A 23,806-nucleotide genomic window follows, 5' to 3' on the forward strand; every position below is an offset into this window, starting at 1 on the left:
GTAAGTCCTGACACTAACATTAGGTGGGGGAAAAAGAAATAGCCTTTAATGTCACTTTAAATCTTAAAAATACATTCAAGTACCCTATTAACAAAAATGTATCTTATTTGTGTATCACTCAGCTGTAGATCCTCCAATCATCTCTGAATTGGTGCTGACACTGTCCTTCCTTGTGGAGGGTGGCTACTTTTGTTCCCCATGGTTCCTGTGTGTGTTGTACTGTCGTAGCCAAAAGTTTTGAGATTGACACAAATATTAGTTTTCACAAAGTCTGCTGCTTCAGTTTGTATGATGGCGATTTGCATATATTCCAGAATGTTATGAAGAGTGATTCGATCAATTGCAATTAATTGCAAAGTCCCTCTTTGCCATGAAAATGAACATAATCCCCCAAAAAACATTTGCACTGCATTTCAGCCCTGGCACTAAAGGACCAGCTGACATCATGTCTGTGATTCTCTTAACACAGGTGTCAGTGTTGACGAGGACAAGGCTGGAGACCACTCTGTCATGCTGATTGAGTTAAGGTGCCCATACACCTTACGATTATCGTACGATAATCGTATGCGATCGACTTTTCGTATAGCTTTTAATTAGCTCACAATCATTGCAAGACAAAAGTCTTGCGATGGTCGTAAGGTGTATGGGCACCTTTTAGGCAGTTGTCTCTGGAACAGGTGTCCCCATTGGAAGATTTTCCCCTCACTCCTGCTCTGGTGACAGCTGTAAAGTTTTGGACTTCCATTGCAATCTGTATTGGATACAATGATTTAAAACCAGGCTAATTGCATTGTCTGTGCGGCCAGTGCAGCCCCATCGCATGTGAACAGGTCATAAAGCTACAAAGTTGCTTTCTCCATTCCTTAGAAAGTAGGAATATGTCTAATGGTTATAGTCAGTGAGTTGAAGTGAACCTGTCTGAGATTAAAAACCAGCAGCTGTGAGTTCTCTACACGTGTTCTAGACAACCGCCAAAATATCAGTTATGGAGAACGCAGGTCCGAGTCCTGGACTGCCCCCTCCTGCTTTCTACAGACCAATGTCTCTCAATCAGGGTAGACACGTTTTGTGGAGTTTAAAGTGTACATCAGCAAAAGAAATCATGTACATCTACCCATTATTTTGTTTTCCTGTCGGTACAGAAAAACACCCATTGAAACTGAAGTATTAGAGTAAAATATACTCTTCCCAATAATTTGAGTCAGCGTGCAACACTACAGCTCCACCCTTTAGATTGAGAGCTGAGCGATCACAAACCGCTGATCGCTCAGCTCACAATCTTCTCCCTGCAGAGAGCGGTGACTTGTCAGTCAGTACCCCCCGCAGGGATGCCCCCCTCTCCGATCCTCCAGTGCTCATTGGAGGGACAGACAGGAAAAGAGGCGGGCATAGCTAGCTGTGGCTCTAGAGAGGCAGACCCAGCTATCAATCATGGCGTCTAGTGGATCCCAGCAATATTGTTGGGATCCTTCCCGATTCCAGTGCAGCTCTGCGCTGCTGGCATATAATAGGCAGTAGCCAGCTGCTGAGTGTGGTCACAGGGCAATATATCAGTGAACTACTTTTGGGTGAGTATAATTTTGTTATTTTAGCACCTAGACAAAAACATAATTCAATCAGTTTTTATTAAATTTTCAGTACAAAGAATACAAGCATTTGGAGGAGTAGGGGGCAACACGGTACAGATGTTAATAGAACCCTGTCAGGTACGAGGCATTGATATTAAAGAGTCACACATTCCATTAGGGACACTCACATGCCCCTAGGGGGCCGTAGAGTATAGGGCCCATAGATGGGTTTCCTAAAGCGGTTTTCAGCCATGGCACCTGTAGATTAAGCCTCATACCAGTATTATAAGAGTTGAGTTAAAGGACCATGTTGTATCCCCTAGTGGTAAATCTAGGCAAAACCTAGACAAAAACAAGCAGTTAACCCGTGCAGTGCGGGGGAATCTGCAAGGGCTAATAAAAAACATTTCTGGAGTTCTTTAATTCCAGAGTGTGAGGTCCTAGATTTTGGTGCATTGGAAGTACATGCAATGTGCAAATATTAGCAGCAGCACCCCAAATATTCATTTTGCCAGGTTTTCACTGATATTTGATAGTTTCAGACCAGTCACTATTTCATAGGATAGCAGTAGATATATGCAAAAAAAACCGGAGGGTTTAATAACCCTTTTAACAGGATGGTGATTCTCTTGATTGTGTTAATAAGGAGATGGTTGCACAGGTGTCCAGTGACACCGACATGTCTGTATGCGCTGTTTAATGGTAAACATTGACATGAGATAATCATTTCTGACCTGGTAGAAGTGGATTATCCTGCACAGTCTTTATTGATGTCACTGGCACCCACATTGCTCTCTCATTTGTAGGGGGCATTATTCTGCAAAGACGTACTGAAAAGGGGAGATGATGCACCTTTACTACCCAATTAGATTTAATTTACCTGAAGATAGAGCAGTGGGAGGTGGATTGTGTTGCTGTCATTTGTTGTCTCAATAAATTCTTTAATTTTTATCCCCCTGCTATTTTTATTATATGTTTCTGCTTCTTTTGCGTCTGTGCAGTTTTCCTATTATTATCTGTCTTTGCAGGCTGCATTATTGCAAAGTAACTTACATGCATAGTTCCCAGTGGAAAGGATTATCACTGGTTTAAAGTATTTTGTTGCGTCATTACTATTAATTTTTATCTGCTTATCACTCTTCTTTTATTTTCCAGATTTTCATCCCCTTTATTAAAATCTAAAGAAATAAACGGCAGTATGACAGCTGAGACTCAGACTCTGAACTTTGGCCCCGAGTGGTGAGTGTGTCCAATATATTAATAAATGGCTTCATCATGAAAGAAGTATTACACTCTCAAACTTTTTTTTCACTAATGAATCCAGATCAGACAAATATACATTGCTTTACATTTTTGTCCAAACACTTAGTCATCATGTTTGTGAACAGCTGACTCCAACTCTCTCATCTCAGCTTCCCTCAACTTTATATCCAGTACAAGATCACAAGGGACAAAGCCGGCTCCAGCAACTGTTCTATCTACTAACTTGGAGGAGGGGGGCCAGGGGGAGGGAAGTAGCTTGATTTGCTGTGTGTTTGTGGAGACACACACAACTTACTAGTCATACAAGGGTGGCTCCATAGGACCCTGCAAGAGAAAGGAGCCACCCTAAAACAGGAAGTCAGAACCAGTGCTCAGGGGAGCAGCTGATTCTGGAGGAAAGAAAAACATTTAAACATCAAGGAGCAGCATTATTGTAAGTGATTTTATCAGCATCTGGAATAGCTTAAAATACTTTTTGACTTTATTATCACTTTAACATAAGCTACAATAGTGCTAATAAAAAATATGTGCTTTCCACATGCAGGGCAAACAAGTTCAATTCATTGGCAGCTAAGCACCTGTACTGTCATGTGGATGAAATGGGTCACATGCTTCCCCTACCCATACCCATGGGAGAGCTAAGAGAAGGCAAGTTTAGCTTCTGCAGTGGCTGCCATTAAAGTTAAACTATAGCTTGCTCTGCTCGGGGAAAGCACATATTCACTTCAAACACTGGTGGGCCTTGCTTGGATTTTCTCACACTCTGCAGTGTTGTGTCTGGAGATTTATGGGCTCCTATGCCAGCTTTAGGCTTGTCATTACAAGCACTTTCTGCTTCTCTCATACGTATGGTGGTAAACCAGTTTATTAGCATTGCATCAATGTCAGAAAACAACAGCAGCCGTATGGTAATACAGCAGAAACAGCTTTTTTGTTCTAATTAAGGAGCCAAGATTTTATCTCCGCAATTTAGATGTTTTCTGGAAATGAAACCGGATGATCCACATTTTTCTTTTTTTTCAGGTCTGTTACAGTGAAACTCTTACACTGGTCTCTTACACAGATTTAACCTCATCCAGGCCATCCATTGTTTTACTATCCATCATCTTCCAGCTCTTAGGGCTCCATCACTAATCCATTTGTTATGTCTTCTCCTCTTCCTCCTGAATTACCCTGAACATTCTTCTTTTTTATAAATGAAAGTATCTTTGCTCATTGTTTACCTATACACAAAACATATATTGGCTTTATGAGGTAGTTTAGATAGAATATACAGGCCTCACTTATTGTTTTCAATCTTTTTTTTATTCTCAAAATAGTAGACAATACAAGCGAAGAAGAAACAAAACACATAAAAAAAAAAATCAAACTAACAAAATCAAACTAACAAACGTGGGCATGTGCATACAGGGACGTGGGCAGATTTGGGAGAAGCGCTTTTCATTCTGTGATACTTCAGCTTTCAATCCTCCTGGGGGAACCAGCTCCCTCTTTACTACCTCTCCACAACAATCTCCAGATACAAGTGTATATCTAAACTTTGTTTCTCTCTCGCTTCTCAGATGGGATGTATGGCTCAAAGTAATGGATTAAAGATCTCTCATAGTGTAGTATATTTTTAAAAACGGCATGTATTAAAAATAGAAAATTTACAAGTATAAAATAAATGAGCAGAAAATCCTCCCATGATGCCAATATCACGTTTTGTCGCTATACATGGAAGGGTAGGCGGAGTGTACCAACAAAACGTGATATTGGCCATAATTGCAGGAGTGCCCAGGGATCCCTAAAACCTGGGGCAATGTAGCCTGCGGATTGCTCAGAGCTAGCTTGGCCTCTCCCTAGTTTGAGATCTTGGAAAAGCTGAAGATCCCAAATACCATGAGACGATGCTTCAGCATTGTGCAGTACAGCATTCTCGCAGGTTTGGAGATCCTCCACCTTTTCAGGTACCCACGAAAAGATCCGGTGATGTGCTCCATTAAATCTTTGCCTTGTGCACAGTTAGTGTCTAATCCAGGAATGTCCAAACTCCGGCCCTCCAGCTGTGGTGAAACTACAAATCCCATGAAGCATCTCTCTCCGAGAGTCATGTCTTTGAGAATCTTGCAATGCCTCATGCGATTCGTAGTTCTACCACAGCTGGAGGGCCGCAGTTTGGACATCCCTGGTCTAATCAAAACCTATTACCTGGGAATTGCCATTCTAACGCTGTCTTTTGCATATTGCAGGCTGAGGGCTCTGTCTAGCGGGGGTTCTGTTATTTCCCCACCCCTCTCTCCAGCATTGCCAAAGTACAAACTTGCAGATTATCGGTACGGCCGGGAAGAGATGCTTGCACTTTATGTAAAGGACAATAAGGTAAGCAGAATACCCAAATGCATAATTTTAATTGGTGTTTCTTGCATTTCTTTGCATAGTTGTTACTAAATATCTACTGTATTTGTTGCTGACATTACTTATCCAAAGAAGGAACTACAGTAGTAGAACTACTATATTATTTTACTAATTTTTATTGCACTACAGTAGCAGATATCACCAGCAGGTGGTGCTCTAACTAAATCTAATTGCAGTACTTTGTCCTACAGCTTCTCATTTTGCAAATGCCAGTTGCCTACGTATCATTGCTGACCATCTTACTTTCATTTGTTGAAACACTAACCTGAAATAAGTATGGTGATAAAGGCGGTTGGGTTATGCAGCTACCATCAGGTGATTGGACACTGTCAGATCAAACCTATAGGACAGCCCTCTATAACCCCTCCCATTCCCAGTTTACTCTTTCTGCTCAATTCTCTTTTAACAGTTTTCCTTATACTGCTCACAGCTACTGTGGGCCTGTTAGCAGCTATCTGGATTGTTTTTCTCCTCGGTAGGGCCTTAGGAGACCGGATCTGGACCATGCCAGAAGGAAGATGGGGGAGCCGATCTGTTATGTGCTTAGGGTACTGGATCCTGTGTGTACCACTGTCGCCTTGACAGTTTGTGCAGCTTGTGCTGTTGCCACTTTACAGGTCCGGGGCAATGCCCATTTTGGTAGAGTCCTGTCCCTAAAGACCGTCTTTGGGGGGCATGCCCACTGGGGGGACAAAGACTGGATAGGTCATGTCCCCTTTATATAATTGTGCTGCTCTGCTTGCTGAGGTGCCCAGGTAACAGCCCCTTTCAATGTATAGTGCCTTTTCCATAGTCCATAGGGTGGCCTATGGAGACCCATAGTGCTTGTGCAGCCTCCCTTTGGAGTTTCTCTGCTACAGATGTGCCTGCTATGCTATTTTCCTTCTCCTGGCACGTGCAAGCTGACCACATGCTTTCAGTGCAGTTGCTGCGACTGTGCATGTCTACCAGTAAATCAAAATCTATGCAAACTGCTGCTCTTGTTCAACACTCCTGCCTGGGTCACTGCTGAGACCCTAGGCACCCGATAATCTCCTCAGTAGTGAGTACTAGGTAATGCCTTCTAAGGCAATAGCAGAACATAGACCTGAGGAGATGTGGCTGACAGGCCTCACAGTCTGACAACAATTCTGGGTAGGTGCTAACCTTATGCTCTGCTTCTTCTCTCTCTCCTCCAGGGTCCTCTTCAGCACATTCCAGGGCTCTAATTTGTGCTGTACAGAGAAGAGTTTACTTCAGTAATAGCAGAATTTATGGGGAGATGTCTGCGTCTCTCAGACTGCAGGGTGTCTTTCCCCTCCACAGTCCCCCTCCGACTTTGCTCCGTCTGTTTCTGCACTCCCTGAGAGGAAGATGAGAAGGAAGGGGTTGCTTCCACTTCTGTGGGCCAGGAAGAGGACCTGTCTCCTGGTATCGCCTGATAGCTCAGGAACAGGCAGTTGATGCCTTGTTGACTCTGTGGGACCAGTTCAGCCTGATCTACGCCTTTACTCCTCTAAAATTCTTGCCCCATCTTCATTGCAGGATTGAGACAAAGGGCATCCCAAGGATTCTTATTGCTCCCAACTAGCCCAGAAGACTGTAGTATGCAGACATAGATAAGCTCCTAGCAACCTATCCATTGGCACTTCCAGATTGTCCAGACATCCTGTACCAAGGACAGCTATTCCACCCTCCTTCGGTCGCTGTCTTCAACAACCTGGCTGAAAGACAAAGGCCTTTCAGACACTCTCATCCCTACTCTTCTGAAAGCTAGTATGTTTACTTCTTGCAAGGTTTACCATCGTATCTGGAAGGCTTATTTCTCTTAGTGTGAAGCAAGGAAGTTGGGCACATCTTATGTTTCCTCCAGTCTGGACTAGGCCAATGTTTAGTCTTGAGTACTGTCAAGGGTCAGATTTCTGCCTTGGTGATTCTTTGCTAGAGGCTGCTTGCCTAGGGAAGGCCTTTTCGCAGTCCGGGGGTATGTCTCCATTGGACCCCAGCTTAGTCCTGTCAGTCCTGTGTAAGATGCCCGTTGAACCGCTCAGAGATGTCCGTCTGGCGCTACTGCACACTCCCAATCAGTTCTTTCAGGGGTGTATCAGATCTGGCAGGCTTGACTTAGAAAGAGCTCTGTCTAATTATTAATTAGTCACTTAACCAAGACATTGTCCTACTATTCCTATGTTCTGCTCTCATACATGCTAAGGCGGTTTCTCTCCATTGTTTGGACATGGTTCAGCCTATTCCTGTTTACCTCCCTGTTACTCCTTTACAAGTCTTACACCTTCTTTGTAATTCATGAAGGTCCTCATATGAGGGCAGCTGCTTTCTCGCTCCACTTGTGCTAGTGGGGTTTGGTGAACTATCAATCAGGCCTTTGAGTTGAAGGCATAATGTTCCCCCTTTCCGGTACAGACTTACTGTGCTAGAAGCATTAGTGCTTCTTGAGCCTTCCAACATCAAGCTTGGGTAACCCAAGTCTGTAAGGCTGTCACCTGGTCACACTTTTGCCAAGTTTTACCAGGTGAACATGCAGGCCTCTGTACATCCTATCTTTGGCTGCAAGGTTCTTCAGGAGGCCCTCTGAATTGTGTGTCATAGTTCCCTGTTGTGGTTTTTCTTGATCCTCCTAGCTGTGGTTTGCTGGGTTGCCGCTTTAATGTTGGACTGCTTTTGGACTTTTCATCCTTTACAGAATTGGCTCTGTGTGTCCTGTGATATTTATACTCCAAGAAACTGATTTTACAGGTAAGACTAAAATCCTGGTTTTCCTGCTGTGACTTCATACATACATACATACATACATACATCATGTTTTGTATATTTGATACTTTAATGTACTTTTGGACTACCTTTCTTCCTCATACCTGGTTTTCGTTCTGTTTCCCTGAAATTTTCAAGATCAAAACGGACAGAAAGCAGTAGTATCTTGCCCAGGTTTTGCTTATAGCAACAGTCGAAATATTATATGCAAAATTATTATTTTAAAAAGAGACAATTTTTCAGCGTTCTAAATAACTGACGGTATAATAATGCTGTGAACCGTGATGGAAATGGTCAGAAGGAAGAATAGTTCTTTATGCCAATAGCAGCCAGTTATATTCTACAGCATGAAGTCTGCAATCTTTTCTTGCTCTGCTTTTTTTATAAGGCAAGTATTTATTTTGCTGCAGGTCCCTTCAGATCTCATGGATAAAGAGTTCCAGCCTATTTTGAAAGAGGAGCCCCTACTACCGTTGGCACTTGTTCCATTTACTGAGGAAGAGCAGGTAGGTTTGTAACAAACTAACAAGTCTTCCAAGTATGTGCAATATAACAGATGTAAACTTGGAGGATTGCATCTTCAGAAAAGCAACAACCTTGGTCTTCAGCCAGCTGAGCTTGGAGCCGGCATGTTATCGGAAGGTATCTTGATAGTTCTCAAGTGAAACACTTTATAAATGAGGCTTATTGATATAATATATTTCTGCCATCTGAATATATATAATCTTTTACTATCTGATGTGAATTTCCCAGACGGGTTAGTTTCAGTTTACTGTGGTCGTAGTATTTACTGTTTGACGTGTGGATTGGACAGTGATGAGAAGGTGTAGAGATTTCATCTAGGAAGTAGCACATTTGTTTCTTACTTTTGGAAGGTGGGGGACTGGCAGTATCAGCTGCTGCTCTGTAAATTCTGACACACTTTATTTGTGATCTGTGCCTGCCGTGGCGGTAGTTCTGATATGGCTGTGCCTGCCCATACTATTGGAGGCTGTATCGTGCCAAAGAGGAGGAATTCCTTCTACTTGCGTGTGAGTGTTGGTTGCATAAGGGATCCCAACTAGTTTTTTCACATAAAAAAAAGATTGTATTTTCTCTAAAATTGTGGAAGGCTTTTCTAAGGGCGGCCAGTTTAGATTTAAATTGGGCTTAGATGAGTTCTTTTTTTTTTTTCTGACGTGAGGCTGCACTTCTTTTTCTTTATCTCAGAAGAAAAAATATTTTCCAGTTACAGATGTTTCCTGATTTTTATCTCATTGTCACAAATATTGAAATATTTTCTTGTTTACCCACAGAGAAACTTCTCCATGTCTGTTAACAGTACCGCTGTACTACGCCTCATGGGGAGGGGCAGCAGTGTTGGAGTAGGGACAGTAGTAGGGGCTCCTAGAGGTCGGAGTTCTTCCAGAGGTCGAGGTAAGTAGAGAAGTAAAAGTTCTGTTTTATGCTGTTTGCATGGACTCGCCTGTATTTGATCTTCACCCACATTTTTTTCTTGGGTTGGAGTGAGGCAGAGTTCTGTCCTTCAGATATTGGTGAGATCATCCATTTCAGTTATGTTTAACCTTTTAATGATCATAAATTTGAAGATGCTGTAGAAAGGGGTTTCTGTGCGCTCTAGTCAGTCCTCCATATCTGCTACACTCTCATGAATACCAGTAGGTACAGTCTGATACACAGAGCCCAGTCATTGTGTGTGAGGTGGTATTTGTTTGTCGCACTTCATTCTGGGTTTAGTAAACATGAAAAACTCTTATCAACTATGGGATTAACCTGAAATGTTACAATCTGACCTCATAAAATATCCAATCTGATTTCCAAAAACGGTTTTAGAAGGACCTACATTAGGTATATATATTTGTGTGGAGCAGAAGGCTTAGAACTCCCTCATGTCAGGTTTTTAATGATTTCTGTGTCCCCATTAGGGATACTTACCCATGTTATTTGTGCTGTTGACTGCTGTCAATTGGACTGAAGAAAAATACAATTTCTGAGTTCCTGCCAGGAAAAAAAATGGTAGAAATCAGGACAGTTGTTTCTGTGACACTGTGCTAGAGGATTACTCACTTTTGGAGAGATTTCTTTTCCCTTACCATTGTGTTTACAGAACACGAAGCGAAGGAAAATCTCAAATGGAAAACAGATGGCAGAAAAAAAAAAGAACTGACAAGGGTTTTAACCAGGGGTGTGGAATTCTTATCGTCTGACGCCAGGCAGGTAGTTTTTTCTACATGTAGGCCGGCTTCGGGCAAGCAGGGCTAAATGTAAAGCGGGGAGGCCGCCACTCTTTTTATACAAGTGATCTCTGTGATGCCACTGAGATCACTTGTAATAAGCTTGCAGATCTGTCCCCTTCTGCCCCCCCCCTCCAAGGTCCGCCCCCTCACCACCAGCTGCGCCTCTCCCGGCTGGCCGCCTCCCTCCCCACTGTGGTTTTCATGGTCCTCTGCTCTTCTGGTGGACCTGGGACCACGTCAGATTAGTTGAGGATGGAGAGCAGGGAGCCGCTCCGTTCTCAGCTGTGCTCCGTGTGAACACTGAGACAGGAGAGTTGCAATCCCAGCCTTCCCATCTCAGATGTCACAGGAGATCCAGCACAGTGCTGTGCTAGAACTCCTGTATTGGAGATGACAGGTTCAATAAAGGGAACCTGTCACCTCCAAATGCTATCACACGGGGGCTTGTTAGGTTCTGTGTGATAGCAATAAAGTTAATTGGAAAAAAAATAAAAATGGATAAAAAATTAAAAATAATAATGTAAATAATAAGAAATAATAATTAAAATAAAAAATAATAAAATAAAAAAATTCAAAAAAGGTAAAATATAATAAGATGTATATATATAAAAATGGAAAAAAAGTAAATAATGATCTTTCTGTATATTGTTTCCTGCTGCCCATTCAACATGTTGTATATGCTGTCGGCTAATAAACGAAAAAATAAAATAAAAAAGTAAATAATAAAAATGTAAAACCAACCCTGCCGCCCCCCACTATCTGCTAAAGAAATAAACGCATGCGTAGGGCATTGCGCGTGTCTGCGTTGAGTGCTGCACCCATTTCACTCTGTGCCATAGTGTGGTAGTTGGGCAGCAGCGCTCTCAAACACAATAAGCATTAAGTGTAGGTTCACTTTTCCAAGTAATTTCGGAAAATTACCTGCTCAAATCTAACCCCCTCCCTGCTTTACTTACCTTTTGGAAAACAGTCCTTCCCCTCCGCTGATATGGGTGTACTATAAGTACCCCATACTGCCATACAGTGCAGCCCTGGGCCATGGATATTGAATTTCGCTCACAAATTGTGAGCACTCGTTGGTCAGCGCCGTCACCTGTCTGCACTGACCAATGAGAAGCGCTTCTTAGCCCTGCTAAATACGTTTTTGTTGTTTTGTGTATCAGGACGAGCAAATCGTAATGAGGGACAAGTAGATTGGGCCCCTGCTTTACTCCTTGGACAAGTAGTTTTTTAAAGATTTCCACACCCCTGATCACCATTTGCTACACACCCAAAATTAAAAAAGTTTTGGCTTTAGATATACTTTTATTTTTCATCAATACATTTTTATTTCAGAAGGTCAATCCTCTTCAGTTTTTCCATAGTTATTTTTACATAAAAAAAGAGAGAACAGCAATTACAAAACACAACAAATTGACTCATGGTCCCCAAAAAAGTTGAAATGCGACTTTCATCTGCTTGTTACAGACATATGTGAAGGTGATAACCATAAAATACAGCTTTTCAGTATGTTCTGCAATGAGGAGAGCGTTACAGTAAAAGATTCTATTTATGATTTTAAAATAACTGTATCGCAGCAACAAAAAGTTAATATTTGGAGATACTGATCAGCTGCCTACGGTGGGGACTCTAATCTCTAGAGAGCCTGTAGAAATGCTTTAACTATCCAATCAATTTGTTTGCAGTTTGACAGTCTCTTGCATTACATTGCGGCTGGCAGAACTTAAGGAAACTGTAAAGTCAGATTGTAATATAAGTGGCGTGATATATGGACACAAAGTGACACTAAACTGAGGAGTTAAATTTGAAAAATGCATTCAACTACCCCAACTTACTAGAAATCTCTGAATTGGTGCTGACACTATCCTTCCTTCTGGAGGGTGGCTACTTTTATTCCCCATGGTCCATGTGTGTTGTAAAGTAGCCACTGCTCCAAGCTCGCTCCTGTGATGGACTACAATCTCATGTTAAGTTTATTAATTTGTATTAAAATGTGAACAGTGACAGCATCGGCATTGTGCGTTAGAGCACACACTACCGGAGCTGTCACCGTCACTGGTTATACATTTTTTTTCTTTATTTTGGTAATGTAGAATGTGTATACTCTGTTCAGGTTCCTGCACAGCTGTGTGGTGACCTGCAGGGGCATTCAGTGCTGTATGTGTGAACGGGCCCTTAAAAAGCTGTAGGCTAGGATAATACCTCATACTACCAGGATGCCTTAATTGTTATTTTGCAAACATTTTTTCTTCAAGACCTTTCTCTACATTGCTACTAGATCTGGTCCCTATAATTCCTGCTATCTGGCATTTCCATCATTATCCTAGCTTGCAAAGAGCCACGTGGAACTCAGATCTTCAGTCTCTTCCTGCTGCCCACCTACAGCGACTGCGGTCACCTCCAGCCATCTAACCCTCACCTTCTACCAGCAGTTGGGTTTCATGAGTCCATGCCTTGTACCTCAAGCTTTATATACACTTGTTGCCACATGGTCACAGCATGTCTGATTCTAGGCACAGGGGACAGCCCCCAGCTCACACTCTAATGGCTCTGTTGCTGCTTGCAGCACACCTACTGACGTGGGCGATGTGACGGACGGAACCATCACTGGGGCTGTTGGAGGAGCCTGGGAGCTAGCCTTCTTCCTACTGACTATGGACCTAGAACTGAGGAGACCCCTCTCAGACCTCTTGGGGTTACAAGGAACTATTGACCCTGATTTATGTGTGGAGTTTATATGCCGCATCTTTCCTATAACCCATTAAAGGTGCAGGGTGTGAATCCAGCAACACAAAAAGGGTTAATTCTCCACTGGGACTCCCAATGAATGTGTTAGTTTATTTGTCCCTTTTGTTCTATGGTGTTGATGGGATTAAGATAGCTGATTCTAGGAGTAGCTGACTCCGGGTCTAGATGAGTAGATCACCCTATGATACACTCAGGAGTTAATCCCATCACATGTGTCTCCTCTCCCTATTCATTCATTAAGGCATCGGGGAGGGGATGTCTGCTTGCATGCTGTTCATGTTTGATTACGTTATGTTTTTAGACTTCCAGAACTGTATATATACTGAGCTGGTGTTTAATAAAGTCAGTTCTTGGTTTCCACCTCAACATTGGTGTTGTCTGATGATTGAGGAGTTTAGCTTTCTGGCCTAATATATTGGTTACGTCCAATAATTAGGCAGGTTTGGACTGAGGACACTGGAATTCGGGTTCCAGCGGATAGGAAGCTGATTTCTGACGGAGGTACCCAATCGGGGTACCAGGCGGTCCGTCACAGGCGATATCTGCAGTTTGCAATCATATAGTCCTCTATTCCTAGAGTCTGTCTCATCTTTGGGTGTGGCTAGCTCTCCTGCTCTCTCGGCTGAGGATTTTACTACAGTCATGCATGATTATATGGCCCAAATCGCGCAGTTATTTGTTGACTCTGAATGTAGATTCCACAAACGTGCTCCCATGCCTTTCCATGGCTCAGCCTCTGAGTCATCTGCTGCTGATCTGTAAAGATTTTGAGTCATTCTAGTCCTTGCTGGCTCTGAGGAGTCACAGTTTTCTGCTATTACTCCCAAATTGAAAGAGACTGTTTTAACTGTTTTGGCTGTGCATCACTTAAAATTTGAATATCAGCCTATTGCTTCTACCAGTGTCTTGGGTCCTTTAGACCCTTTAACTATTTCCTGGTGCACCCGCTGTTTCAAATCTTTCTCTATGGTGATTGGGCAAACCTCAACCAGATGTTTGCTCCCCTTAAGTGCTTAATAACCTTGTATCCTTTGAAAAATACTTTAATAAAGTAGGACACAGCTGGTTTCACAGTGGGGGCAGACCACTTTTGGAGGACACACCGACCTTTAAAGACCCAACCAGTAAGTGGTTGGAACCTTTTTATTTATTTTTAATTTTTTTTAGAGCTCTGTTTTCCCTGGCAGCTCCTGCTCTTTACCCTGGCTCAGCTGTGGCTTTGACCAGTCAGTCAGTTTGGCAATGCAAGGTTTGTTAAAAGTGATATGGTCACTACTGCAATTGATCCCCTGATCCTAGAATGCAACTAGTTGTAGCTATAAGCTACAGTTGTAACGGGCTGGTAAAGGTTTCCTGTCTCATCTTCTGCCTGGGTCTCCTGTCAGTGCACATAAGAAGGATGTTCTTAACGTGCAGGACTACAAAACCTGCATCTAAGAATCGCTTGCTGCGCATGGTCTTTGAGGGACAATGTCTCTTTGGACCTACGCTACTGGTGTTAAAGAACCCATCTCTCTCAGCTAAACAAGCCTAATGCACAGACTGGTGAGGCTCATCCCTTGCTTGAGTCCAAACTCAAACTTAGCTCCCAGTCCACCAGCAAGGTCTGGACTTCAAAGTCTGACAAATCCTCAGACAAATCTTCCTGTGCATGAAGGTGCGTCCACACATTTCAATAGGAGAGTGTCTGTCAGCCTTTGCAGATTGCATTTCCGATGCTTGGGTACAGGAGGTTGTTTCCAGGGGCTACAAGCTAGAGTTTGGCTCCTAGTCCCCTCCTCCGTTTCTACTCTTGAACCTTACTGTATCACCACAAAGATTAGGAGATTTCCAGGTAGCCCTCTTGGGTCTTCTGGATCAAGGTTTTCACTGCCTTAGTTCCTGTGACATAACAGTTTCAGGGGTTTAACTCCAAACCAAATAGGGACATCCACCCCATCTTGGATCTCAAAGCACTGAATTACTTTATTCAAGCTCAGAATCCACCGGGTCGGTTATTGCCTTCCTTCACTAGGGAGACTTCCTGGCTTCTGTGTACATCAGGAACATCCCTCTTCCACCCATCTGTCCGGCTCCAGTTAATCAAAATGGATCCTTCATTCCCAGGATGTAGTTTGAGCTATGAGTTTCTCTCAGGTACTGCTTCCTTCAGAAAGACTGATTTCCTTTTAATCGTCCATCCCTACTTCTTGTACTATCTCTTGGTGGCTGAGGGAGATCAATATTCCAGATTAGGGCTGCAGCTAATGATTATTTTCATAATCGATTAGTTCCCCGATTGTTTTTTCAACTAATCGATTGGTTGTATAAAAAAAATTATCTCTCTCTCTCCCTCCCCAACCAACTAATCGATGATGAGAATAGTTGCCAACTATTCTCATCAATTATTATCGATTTTAGTTGATTAGTTGTTGCAGCTCTATTCCAGATTAATATTTTAAGAATCCGGTTCCATCCTTTTTTCTCAAATGCACTCTTCTAGATCTGCAAGTGCCTCTTGGGCTTTTTGGAATGCAGCTATTTCCTAGATTTGCAAGGTTGTCACCTGGACTTCTGTTCACACATCCTCTAAGTTTTACCAGATAGATGTTTCAGGCCTCATCTGATGCCAGCTTCGAGTGTACAGTCCATCAGGCAGATTTTTGAACTCGCCTTAAAATTCTTTCTTCTTTTTTTAGATTTTTTTTAAAGTCCATTGATGGATGCAGGTGCCACTCCTCTTTATGAGCATGCTCTTGGTACTGTTTGCTACAAAACTGAGGCATGCTGATAGGAGTCGTTATCCTGGGCTGCTCTAATTTTTCTTTGCCAGTGTCCAATCCTGCAAGTGGTTGTATAACGTCTGATCGTTTAAGACTTCCTATGTTCCTCAATAGACTTCAAGCAATAGATTTTATGGAGAGTATACAAATCCCATTTTTGGGTATTGTGAGTTAATTCATTTTATTTTAAAAAACTACTTTGTGGCCTTTTGTGTTCCTTTTTGTTATTTCTAGGAAAACCAGAAATCTGGGTTGGACCATGTTTGTGAAATGCCCACATATTATGTCTAATTCATTATTTTTAAAACGGTAATATACTTTAAGTAGAACAAGTTGGCCAGCATTTTGAAGTTGATTTACTAAAGTAGAAGAACATGTTCACTTTGAAAAGTGCCCTCAAAAAGGCAGGTAGAGGGCAATGGTCTAGTCACCAATATCGCCTGCCGTCTCCCTGCATCAGATCTTTCCTCATTACTGACTTACTATGTTCTGCACTGTGTCTCTGTGTGAAGGCAGCCATCTTGCAGGTGGCAGAGTTTTGCTTCCTCATGTCAGAGCCTCCAGCAAGGACAACAGTGAGCACAGCAGTAGTGACATCACCATATGTCTTGAGACTAGAAGTCGGAGGCAGCAGTGCCTTGGATCTAAAGGTGCTCATACACCTGCCAATTTATCGTACGATAATCGTGGGTGATCCCGCAATCGTACAATAATCGGCAGGTGTATGGAAGGCGTGCGACCGTGTCTACTGTACAGTTGCACGTCTTTTGTCTCCCCAGCAGGCTTGAAAACCCGGAGAGAATCGTACGATTGTCGGCGGGTTAGTTGCGTTCTCGGGAGACAAATGCCGCACTGGAATCATTGCGGCATTGGAATCATCGGAAGCCCTCCCCTTAGTGGGGCGGGCTTGCGATGATCGCAAGTACGATCTGCCTGTCCAAGATGGGCAGATCGTACGAGCTTTTAATTACTTTACAACCATCGCAAGATTAAAGTCATGTGATGGTTGTAAAGTATATGGCCAGCTTTACACTCTACATAAAAAGCTGCGAGGTTGTAGGCCCAGGAGAGTGGCTATGCACATTTGCATACCAGGAAGTACACTGCCATTATTCCAAAGGAATTACAGGCAAAAATGAGAGTTTTCAGGCTACTGATTAGGTACATCTAACATAGGTGCTACTTATAACATGGCAAACATTCACTTTGTGAGTTCAGGCCCACTTTAATTCATTCATACACATGTGAGCAAACTTTTCTTTGCACAAGAGATGGTGTTCTTTTCATTGTGAGTTTTATTTGGTCATAACTCTAAGTGAATATACACTTTGCACAGTGACTGTGCTCTACTTCTTCAGAAAATGGATTCCACATTGTGTCTGGTTTGATCACTGCAGTTCTGCTTAGTTCCAAATGAACAATAAGAAGCAACGTATAGTTTACAAAGCACACTAAATATGTCTGTCACCCTAATTGTGGCTTGGTGTTTAGTTTGTATTGTCATTCTACAGCAATGTTCGGAATTGTCGGGTTCTTATGACCTGTGCAACTTTAACAAAACTCAAGCAATTGTCTGAGATGCTGAGAAATATTAGCAGTAGCAACTTTAAATTACTTTTTTTTTTGCAATATGCTTTAAGTTCATCTCCTTATTTCAAAGGAAGAGGAAGAGGAGAGGGTGGTTTTTACCAAAGAAGTTTTGATGAAGTTGAGAGTGGATTTGGCCGAGGAGTGCGAGAGATGCATCGGTCACAAAGCTGGGAAGAAAGGTGAGATAATTTGCATAAAAGGAAAGAGAGATTAACTCCATGTAAAAACATAGCTTAGATTTACATGTTTGATTTACAGTTCCATTGTAAAAAAAACAAAAACATTATATGACCAAATTAATTAGGGCATTAACAATAGTCGTAGGCTGAATGAAAATGCTGATTGTGGTGAATGGGGTTCATTTTAAATTGCCTGGGATTTAAATCAGATAAAATACAAATAAAATCACAGAAGCTTGCCATATTGAAATCCTATTTAATGTAGAGATGCAAAAGACCTGAGCATATCGTAATGCCCTACTGCAGCCCAAAACATATTTTTTTGTAATTTGAGACCGAGTGATAAAGGTTTAGAACCTCCTATCTGTTATGTAATGCTGATTGTGAATGCATTGAGATTTTGCTTTACTTTCTGTGTGGTCACAAGAAAGGTGGAGCTCAGGGCAATCTCTCCAACAGGAGTACAAATTGCAGTGGTGGTCCTTCTGTTAAGCAGGGTTAGGATGGTTTAGAACCTCTGTCAGGGGCCGTGCCCACTGTTAGGTGGATTTCTCTCTCTTACTGGGTGGGCCACCAGGACAGGAAATTACGGGTAATATCCCCAAAGGAAACCTAGACTGCAATAAAAACTCAGCAGAGTATTTTACTCTTTCCCCCTTAAAAAAAAATTAAAAAAACACTTTTGGCTGCGTTAAGCTTAAATTGTGTTGTGGTCCCCAGTAACTGGGAACACTTGATGGCCTTCACATAAATAGCCAGTATTATTGTTTGTGTAAAACTGCCATGAAACATTTTAAAACTACAAACTTGATAAAAAAAACTTACGCAGCAGCAGGAGATTTAACAAAATATGTGGCATATGTGGCATATGTCTGAAAGGTATCTTTTTCTACCCCACTAGAGGAGATCGACGATTTGAAAAAACAGCACGAAAAGAAGCAGGTATTTGTTCTCTAATTTATGTATGCAATAGATATTGGGTTGGCTAAATGAACACACACACACAGTCCCCTGAGCATTGCTGAGGTAAATCATTTGATTTTACAGAACTATTCTATTTGTTATAAACAAGGATTTTGTTTTAATATGAGAATCTGTTCATTTCACGAATACATACTTTCCTCGCAATTGGCATGCAATTATTAAAAACTATGGGGGAATTTATCAAAACTTGAGCAGACAGAATATGAAGCTGTTGCCCGTGGCAACCTAACAGCTTCCCTGTTCAATTAAGCTTTGAAAATGAAAGAAAGAAGCTGATTGGTTGTCATGGGCAACTGCTCCAGATTTGATAAATTCCCCCCTATGTGTCTTTACAAACGCTCTGTAGGACGTTGTGTTTCCTACTAATGCAAGATCGTAGAAGGGAAGCTTCCCATTGCATCATGGGGGCTGAACTTTTCTTAAGACATGCCAAGGAGATGAAGTGACAAGATAAGAAGAAAAAAGAATTTACATTTCCATATGTATAACGCAGAAAAAATGTAAAGCTAGCCATAGACGGCTCAAATTTTGTCTGATTTCTGCTGAATTGGACAAATTCGAGCTGTGTGTAGCCCTGTAGGCACCACCCAGCTCATCAAAAATCGATTAATGGTTGGGTGCTGCGACTGCCTGATTATGCAATAGCCGGAAGGGGACTTTCTCTGTCCACGCTGTTTAGTGTGAGTAGGGGAATCTAGTGATTTTAGCATCAATACATGTAAAGCCAATGCTGTTTTTTTTTTCTTCACATGACATTAGGGTTGCTGTGTGCACCATGTATAAATATTGGAATCATAGAAGAGTAAGAAAGAACCCTGGAAATAAAAATCCAGTATTGCATAATTTATGGAATTAGAAGTTCCTTAGTTTGTGTGACTGCATGCATGATTATTTTCCAGAATCTGATGAGCAATTATAAACCGCTACAAATGCCCCTGATAGTAAAAAAATTTTTTTATAATAAATAAACTACCTGTGTTGGAGGTTTTGGAACATTCAAATGTCACTGCAAGGGGTCTTTTTGGGTATGTTCATTGGTGATTGCTTACATCTAATCGGTGTGCCTGACTAAGCATAAATACTCGAACTTCATTTTAGTATTATAAGCCAGTAAAACAAACCATTGTCAATTGCCTTTAAAGAAATATGTTGGATGGAAACAACAATCAAATTTCAATGCTTTTTGCTGCCTTGAAGGATATATATATATATATATTTTATTATTCTTTCACCACAAGAAGACAAGTGTCAGTGCCTGTGTGCGTCACAGAGTTGTCATAAAAAGACATTTATTGTCGTGTTGCCCTCTCATTGGCACCACTCTGCATTTAACTGTCTGCATAGACACATTGATCAGCAGCAGGGAATTAGCTGGAAGCACACAGTTTATTCTGGTTTATTGTCACTAATATATTGAGTGGGAATTGCCGGGCCAGCCTCTTTGCAGTCCCTTTGCTTCTTCTACTCTGACATGAGCATTCCTCCCTGTCTGTAACTGCATTCTCCTGGTAGTCTGCCAGCAAGGTGTTGTTAAGGGTTAGTATAGGGATTCCACTAAGAGCAGAGTATGATTCATTGCAAAGGTCAAGCTGGTATGCATGTGGTTTAGCTTAGTCCTCATCTGAATGTGTTTGCTGTATGCCTGTCTCTATCATATATAAAGGTCTATATAAAGCTTACATGAATGTCAAGGAAGTATGCATGTATATTTGCTATATAAATGTACCTGCATTCATCTATAATGTTCTCTGTCATGTTAGCATTGCAAGTTTCTCAGTTTTCTTGTTGTCTAGCTAAGTACAGTGCACTCCACATTTTAAAGAACAGTTAAAAACAACCCTTCTCATGTGGAACAATCAAAGTTTGCTTCCCAAATGTGTCCATTGTATCATCTGCATTTTAGCATCTGTGCATGTTTGCTTGGTGTACATATTGAAATGTGCTGGTCCACTGTCTGCACATAACTGTTGTCTCAAGCCTATTCTGTCTTTTTTGGAGTGCTTGCACTCCCCTGAGCAATTCATTGTTGTAGTTGTACATTGCTATGCCGGCAATGTCATACATACCCCTGCTGTAGCAAAGGGGTTCTAGTGCTTGATATACTTCGGTAAGGTATCACAGAACAGTCTTTGGAGCCTTTATAATACCACCCTCTCTTCCTGTGGGAGTTTCCTTTAGAGAAGTGTCAGCAAGGTTATCGGAATGAGGATGGCTGAAAGGGCTAAGGAAAGTAACAGAGTTGATGTATTTTACTCCCCCAGTCCAGTCTCGCAGATTTGAAAGGTGTCCCCTCTCTGCCCATTGGCACAAACTTCCAGCTCTGTTTTGTAGGATTGTCTGTGTGTAGCTTGTGGTAACTCAGGGAGCGGACGACCAAAACTTTCCATGCAGATGCGGTATCCTCCTTCAGGTCGACGTGTTAGGCAGGGTGCAAAGCGATGACCTTGAAGTATTTCACTTGGTAGATATGAGGTACGGCTCTGGCAGATTTCACCAGAGCCTTCCTGAGTAGCAGATAAACAGACCACAAGCTCAAAATGACCCGATAAGGATATTGTCTCGCGTTGTAAAAAGGCTGCCAGAGGGCTTCCAGGAGATAAACTGTGGGTGTAGGTAAGAGGGAAGGAGAAGAAAGGGCACTCAATGCTGCACGCTTGATTGTCCAGTGAAAAATCCACGCTGACTTGTTGGATTTGCCCATCCCCTCTCTCTTGATAAAGAATTCCACTGACTCTCACCATGGTCAAAGGACTAGGCCGCGTGTTGGCAACTTGGAACATTAAACATGGCTTTCCTTCAGGACTGCCCACCGCTGCTAGTCTCGAGAAGAGGATTGAAGGGGAACGGTTCTTTGGTCTTGCTATTTTGGCTACAAAAACACCTGTGGAATTCATAATTTACAGTGGGTTAGCGTACGAGAGCTGAGAGACAATAAAAAATAACATTGTTATTAATAAATTTATTGGTTAATTTAGTCAGTTGTCCATAGAGTAAGAATATCTTACCTGTAATAAAGGCCTCCAGCATTAGCCCCAGAAGCATTTGGACTGCAAGAAGAGCAATAGCACTTGGGCAGTCCCCGCTTGGGAACATGGTTCCATATCCGATGGTGAGCTGTGTCTCCAAAGAGAATGAAAAGGCAGCAGTGAAGCTAGTGATGTACTTGACACAGATGGTGTGGTTTTCTGGTGGGTCGTCGTGGTCTAGTGCCAGATCCCCATTCATTTCTGCCAGTAGATACCAAAAGACTGCAAACAAAAGCCAGTGGGCCAGGAAGGAAGCAGAAAAGGCCAGCATCATCCAGCGCCAGCGCATATCCAGTAACAATCCCCATATATCACGTAGGTAAGACAGGCCTTGCCCCTGGATCCCAACAGCTTTTATACTGCTATGTCCATCCTTGTTCACCAATCTGTAAGAACAAGAGTTGAGCAGAGTACATCTTGGGGAACGGCTGTGGGTGTCCTCCTCCCGTTCTGTGCTGACCTGCAGCACCACTGCAAAGAGAACAAGGCCATGTCATGGACTGGTCAGCAGAAGCAAAAGCATGAAAAGGTGCACATGAACAATGGGTATATTATCCCATTCATATTGCATAACTTAAAAAGAAAAATTAAAAAGTGCTTAAAACTCTCACTTCACTCCCCCCTATGTATTGTTAAAAATGGGGCTATAGGAAGTTATATTCTAATTAACTCAATCTGTTCTGTGCTAACAGATTTCATTATCGCTTGTAAACTCAATCTGAACACTGTCTTAATAAAGGATTAAAGTCTTCGAAGAGTTGTATGTTAATACAAGGAATCTCAGTCTGTCCCCCTGTCTGTCCCTCTACTTTCACTTTCAAACTGCTCAGAGAAGCACTGAATATGCACAAAGACCTCTACCAAAGAAACCTTTAAAAGGTCAGAATTATATTTTTAGAAATAGTTTTTAGGTATGCTGTGTAAATGAGAACACATAACAGACATATAGAAATTGACTACAAATATGGAAATACACTTTACAGATGAACTTATACCCACTTATATCTTTGAAATGACAACAAATATACCTTTAGAAATATTTAGTAATGACAATCTACAAACAGATTGTTAAAGATGATTGCTGGCTTTTTATTATTTGCATACCTTATTTTTATTTTCCTTCCCATTCTTCTCACAGTGGCCATTTTTACTAAGGGCAGATTAATAGACATGTGACTAGGACACGTGACCATGCACATCATCTCATGGGGATTAAGGAAGATCTCATGAAATTAAGGAAGAGAATGCCCTGCTGATGTAACTTTCCCAGGATGCAACGCATGGGCACAATTACATCACTTTTGCCAAAGCAAACCAAGAAGTGCAAAAACATTATTTGTATGTAAAAGAAAAATATGTTTGTTTAACTAATGAATGTGAGATGATTTCATATCAGCATGCAGAGCTGTATGCTGAGGTGATTTTTAGTGAAAGGGGGTAAAGGTCCGCTTTAAGAATTAAAGCTTTGGAAGCATGCTCCTTGGAAATTCTGCTGTGGCAGCTTCCATCTTTCTGCCCTGCCATGTTTTCCATTATCCCATCTCTTGGATTAAGTGTCTGAAAAGTATGTGGCCCATTGCAATCCTGTTCTTTTGATTTGTAGTGCAGGATAGAACATACTGGTAACAACTTCCACTTGGATGCATTTTAAATAAGGCCCATACTATTTAATGGTTAATCATTCCTTTCATTTGCTTTATAGAACTTTGTAAGAAAACTGGTAGAGGGCAAAGGTGAAAACATTATTCATATCTCTTATTCTAGCCGAATTACATTTTTTATAGGAGATGCTTACTATTTTATGTTAGCCCATTCATAAGAACATGGAGAAGACAATATATGTGATGAGAGCCATTCTTTACAAGAAAAACAATGGATGGGATACCAATATCCTTCTGATTTCAGTATAGAAACACTAGACTTCGATGTTTACAGTTTAATCCTTTGTGCTACCTACATTGAACGTTCTGGAATGCCATAAGAAAAACTTGGTACAGCGTTAGGCAATGTTTATTTTTTACTTACTTTTTCGTAGTTGGTCAGTGACCTGATAAACCACGTGTCTCTCTTTTCAATAAGAAACCAACATCCAGTGGGATGAGAACTTGATGTGTGTGATGAAAACTTCTCTTCAATGCTTGTGTTCTCCACCACGTGACTCTTTCAGTAGTTTCTTGACCAATCTGAGTAAAACAGAGCAGTTCACAATGAACATCATAAGAAAAGAAAACTGAGGCCTACTTCATGACAGACACTTCTGATGCTCTGGTCCCTTTGCGGACATCTAGCCCCCCCCCCCCTTTC

At 41.8% G+C, this 23,806-nt stretch overlaps 2 protein-coding genes across 7 annotated transcripts in view; one reads left to right on the plus strand and one right to left on the minus strand.

The window, feature by feature from the left end:
* GIGYF2 (GRB10 interacting GYF protein 2) overlaps positions 1 to 23,806 on the plus strand; it is a 105,813-nt gene that overhangs the window by 14,365 nt on the left and 67,642 nt on the right. For 5 of the 6 annotated variants that reach the window (XR_001941790.1, XM_018567658.1, XM_018567661.1 and 2 more), the window contains exons 2-7: positions 2,724 to 2,807; positions 5,063 to 5,192; positions 8,387 to 8,482; positions 9,272 to 9,392; positions 17,384 to 17,492; positions 18,394 to 18,434. Coding sequence is in view for 5 of the 6 variants with exons in the window: in XM_018567658.1 (XP_018423160.1) it covers positions 2,767 to 2,807; positions 5,063 to 5,192; positions 8,387 to 8,482; positions 9,272 to 9,392; positions 17,384 to 17,492; positions 18,394 to 18,434 (538 nt within the window). In the remaining variant the exon portion in view is untranslated. Of the gene's footprint in view, positions 1 to 1,292; positions 1,299 to 2,723; positions 2,808 to 5,062; positions 5,193 to 8,386; positions 8,483 to 9,271; positions 9,393 to 17,383; positions 17,493 to 18,393; positions 18,435 to 23,806 lie in introns of all 6 variants that reach the window. The other variant, XM_018567659.1, reaches the window with a different exon arrangement.
* On the minus strand, positions 20,363 to 23,622 carry KCNJ13 (potassium voltage-gated channel subfamily J member 13). Its single transcript, XM_018567663.1, has 3 exons — positions 23,529 to 23,622; positions 21,482 to 21,973; positions 20,363 to 21,357 (listed from the first exon to the last, which is right to left on the minus strand). Coding segments are annotated over exons 1-3 (1,125 nt in total). The 5' UTR covers positions 23,530 to 23,622; the 3' UTR covers positions 20,363 to 20,725.

This window comes from Nanorana parkeri, unplaced genomic scaffold (assembly GCF_000935625.1).
Source record: "Nanorana parkeri isolate BGI_ZX_2015 unplaced genomic scaffold, ASM93562v1 scaffold1080, whole genome shotgun sequence".
Taxonomy (NCBI): Eukaryota; Metazoa; Chordata; class Amphibia; order Anura; family Dicroglossidae; genus Nanorana; species Nanorana parkeri.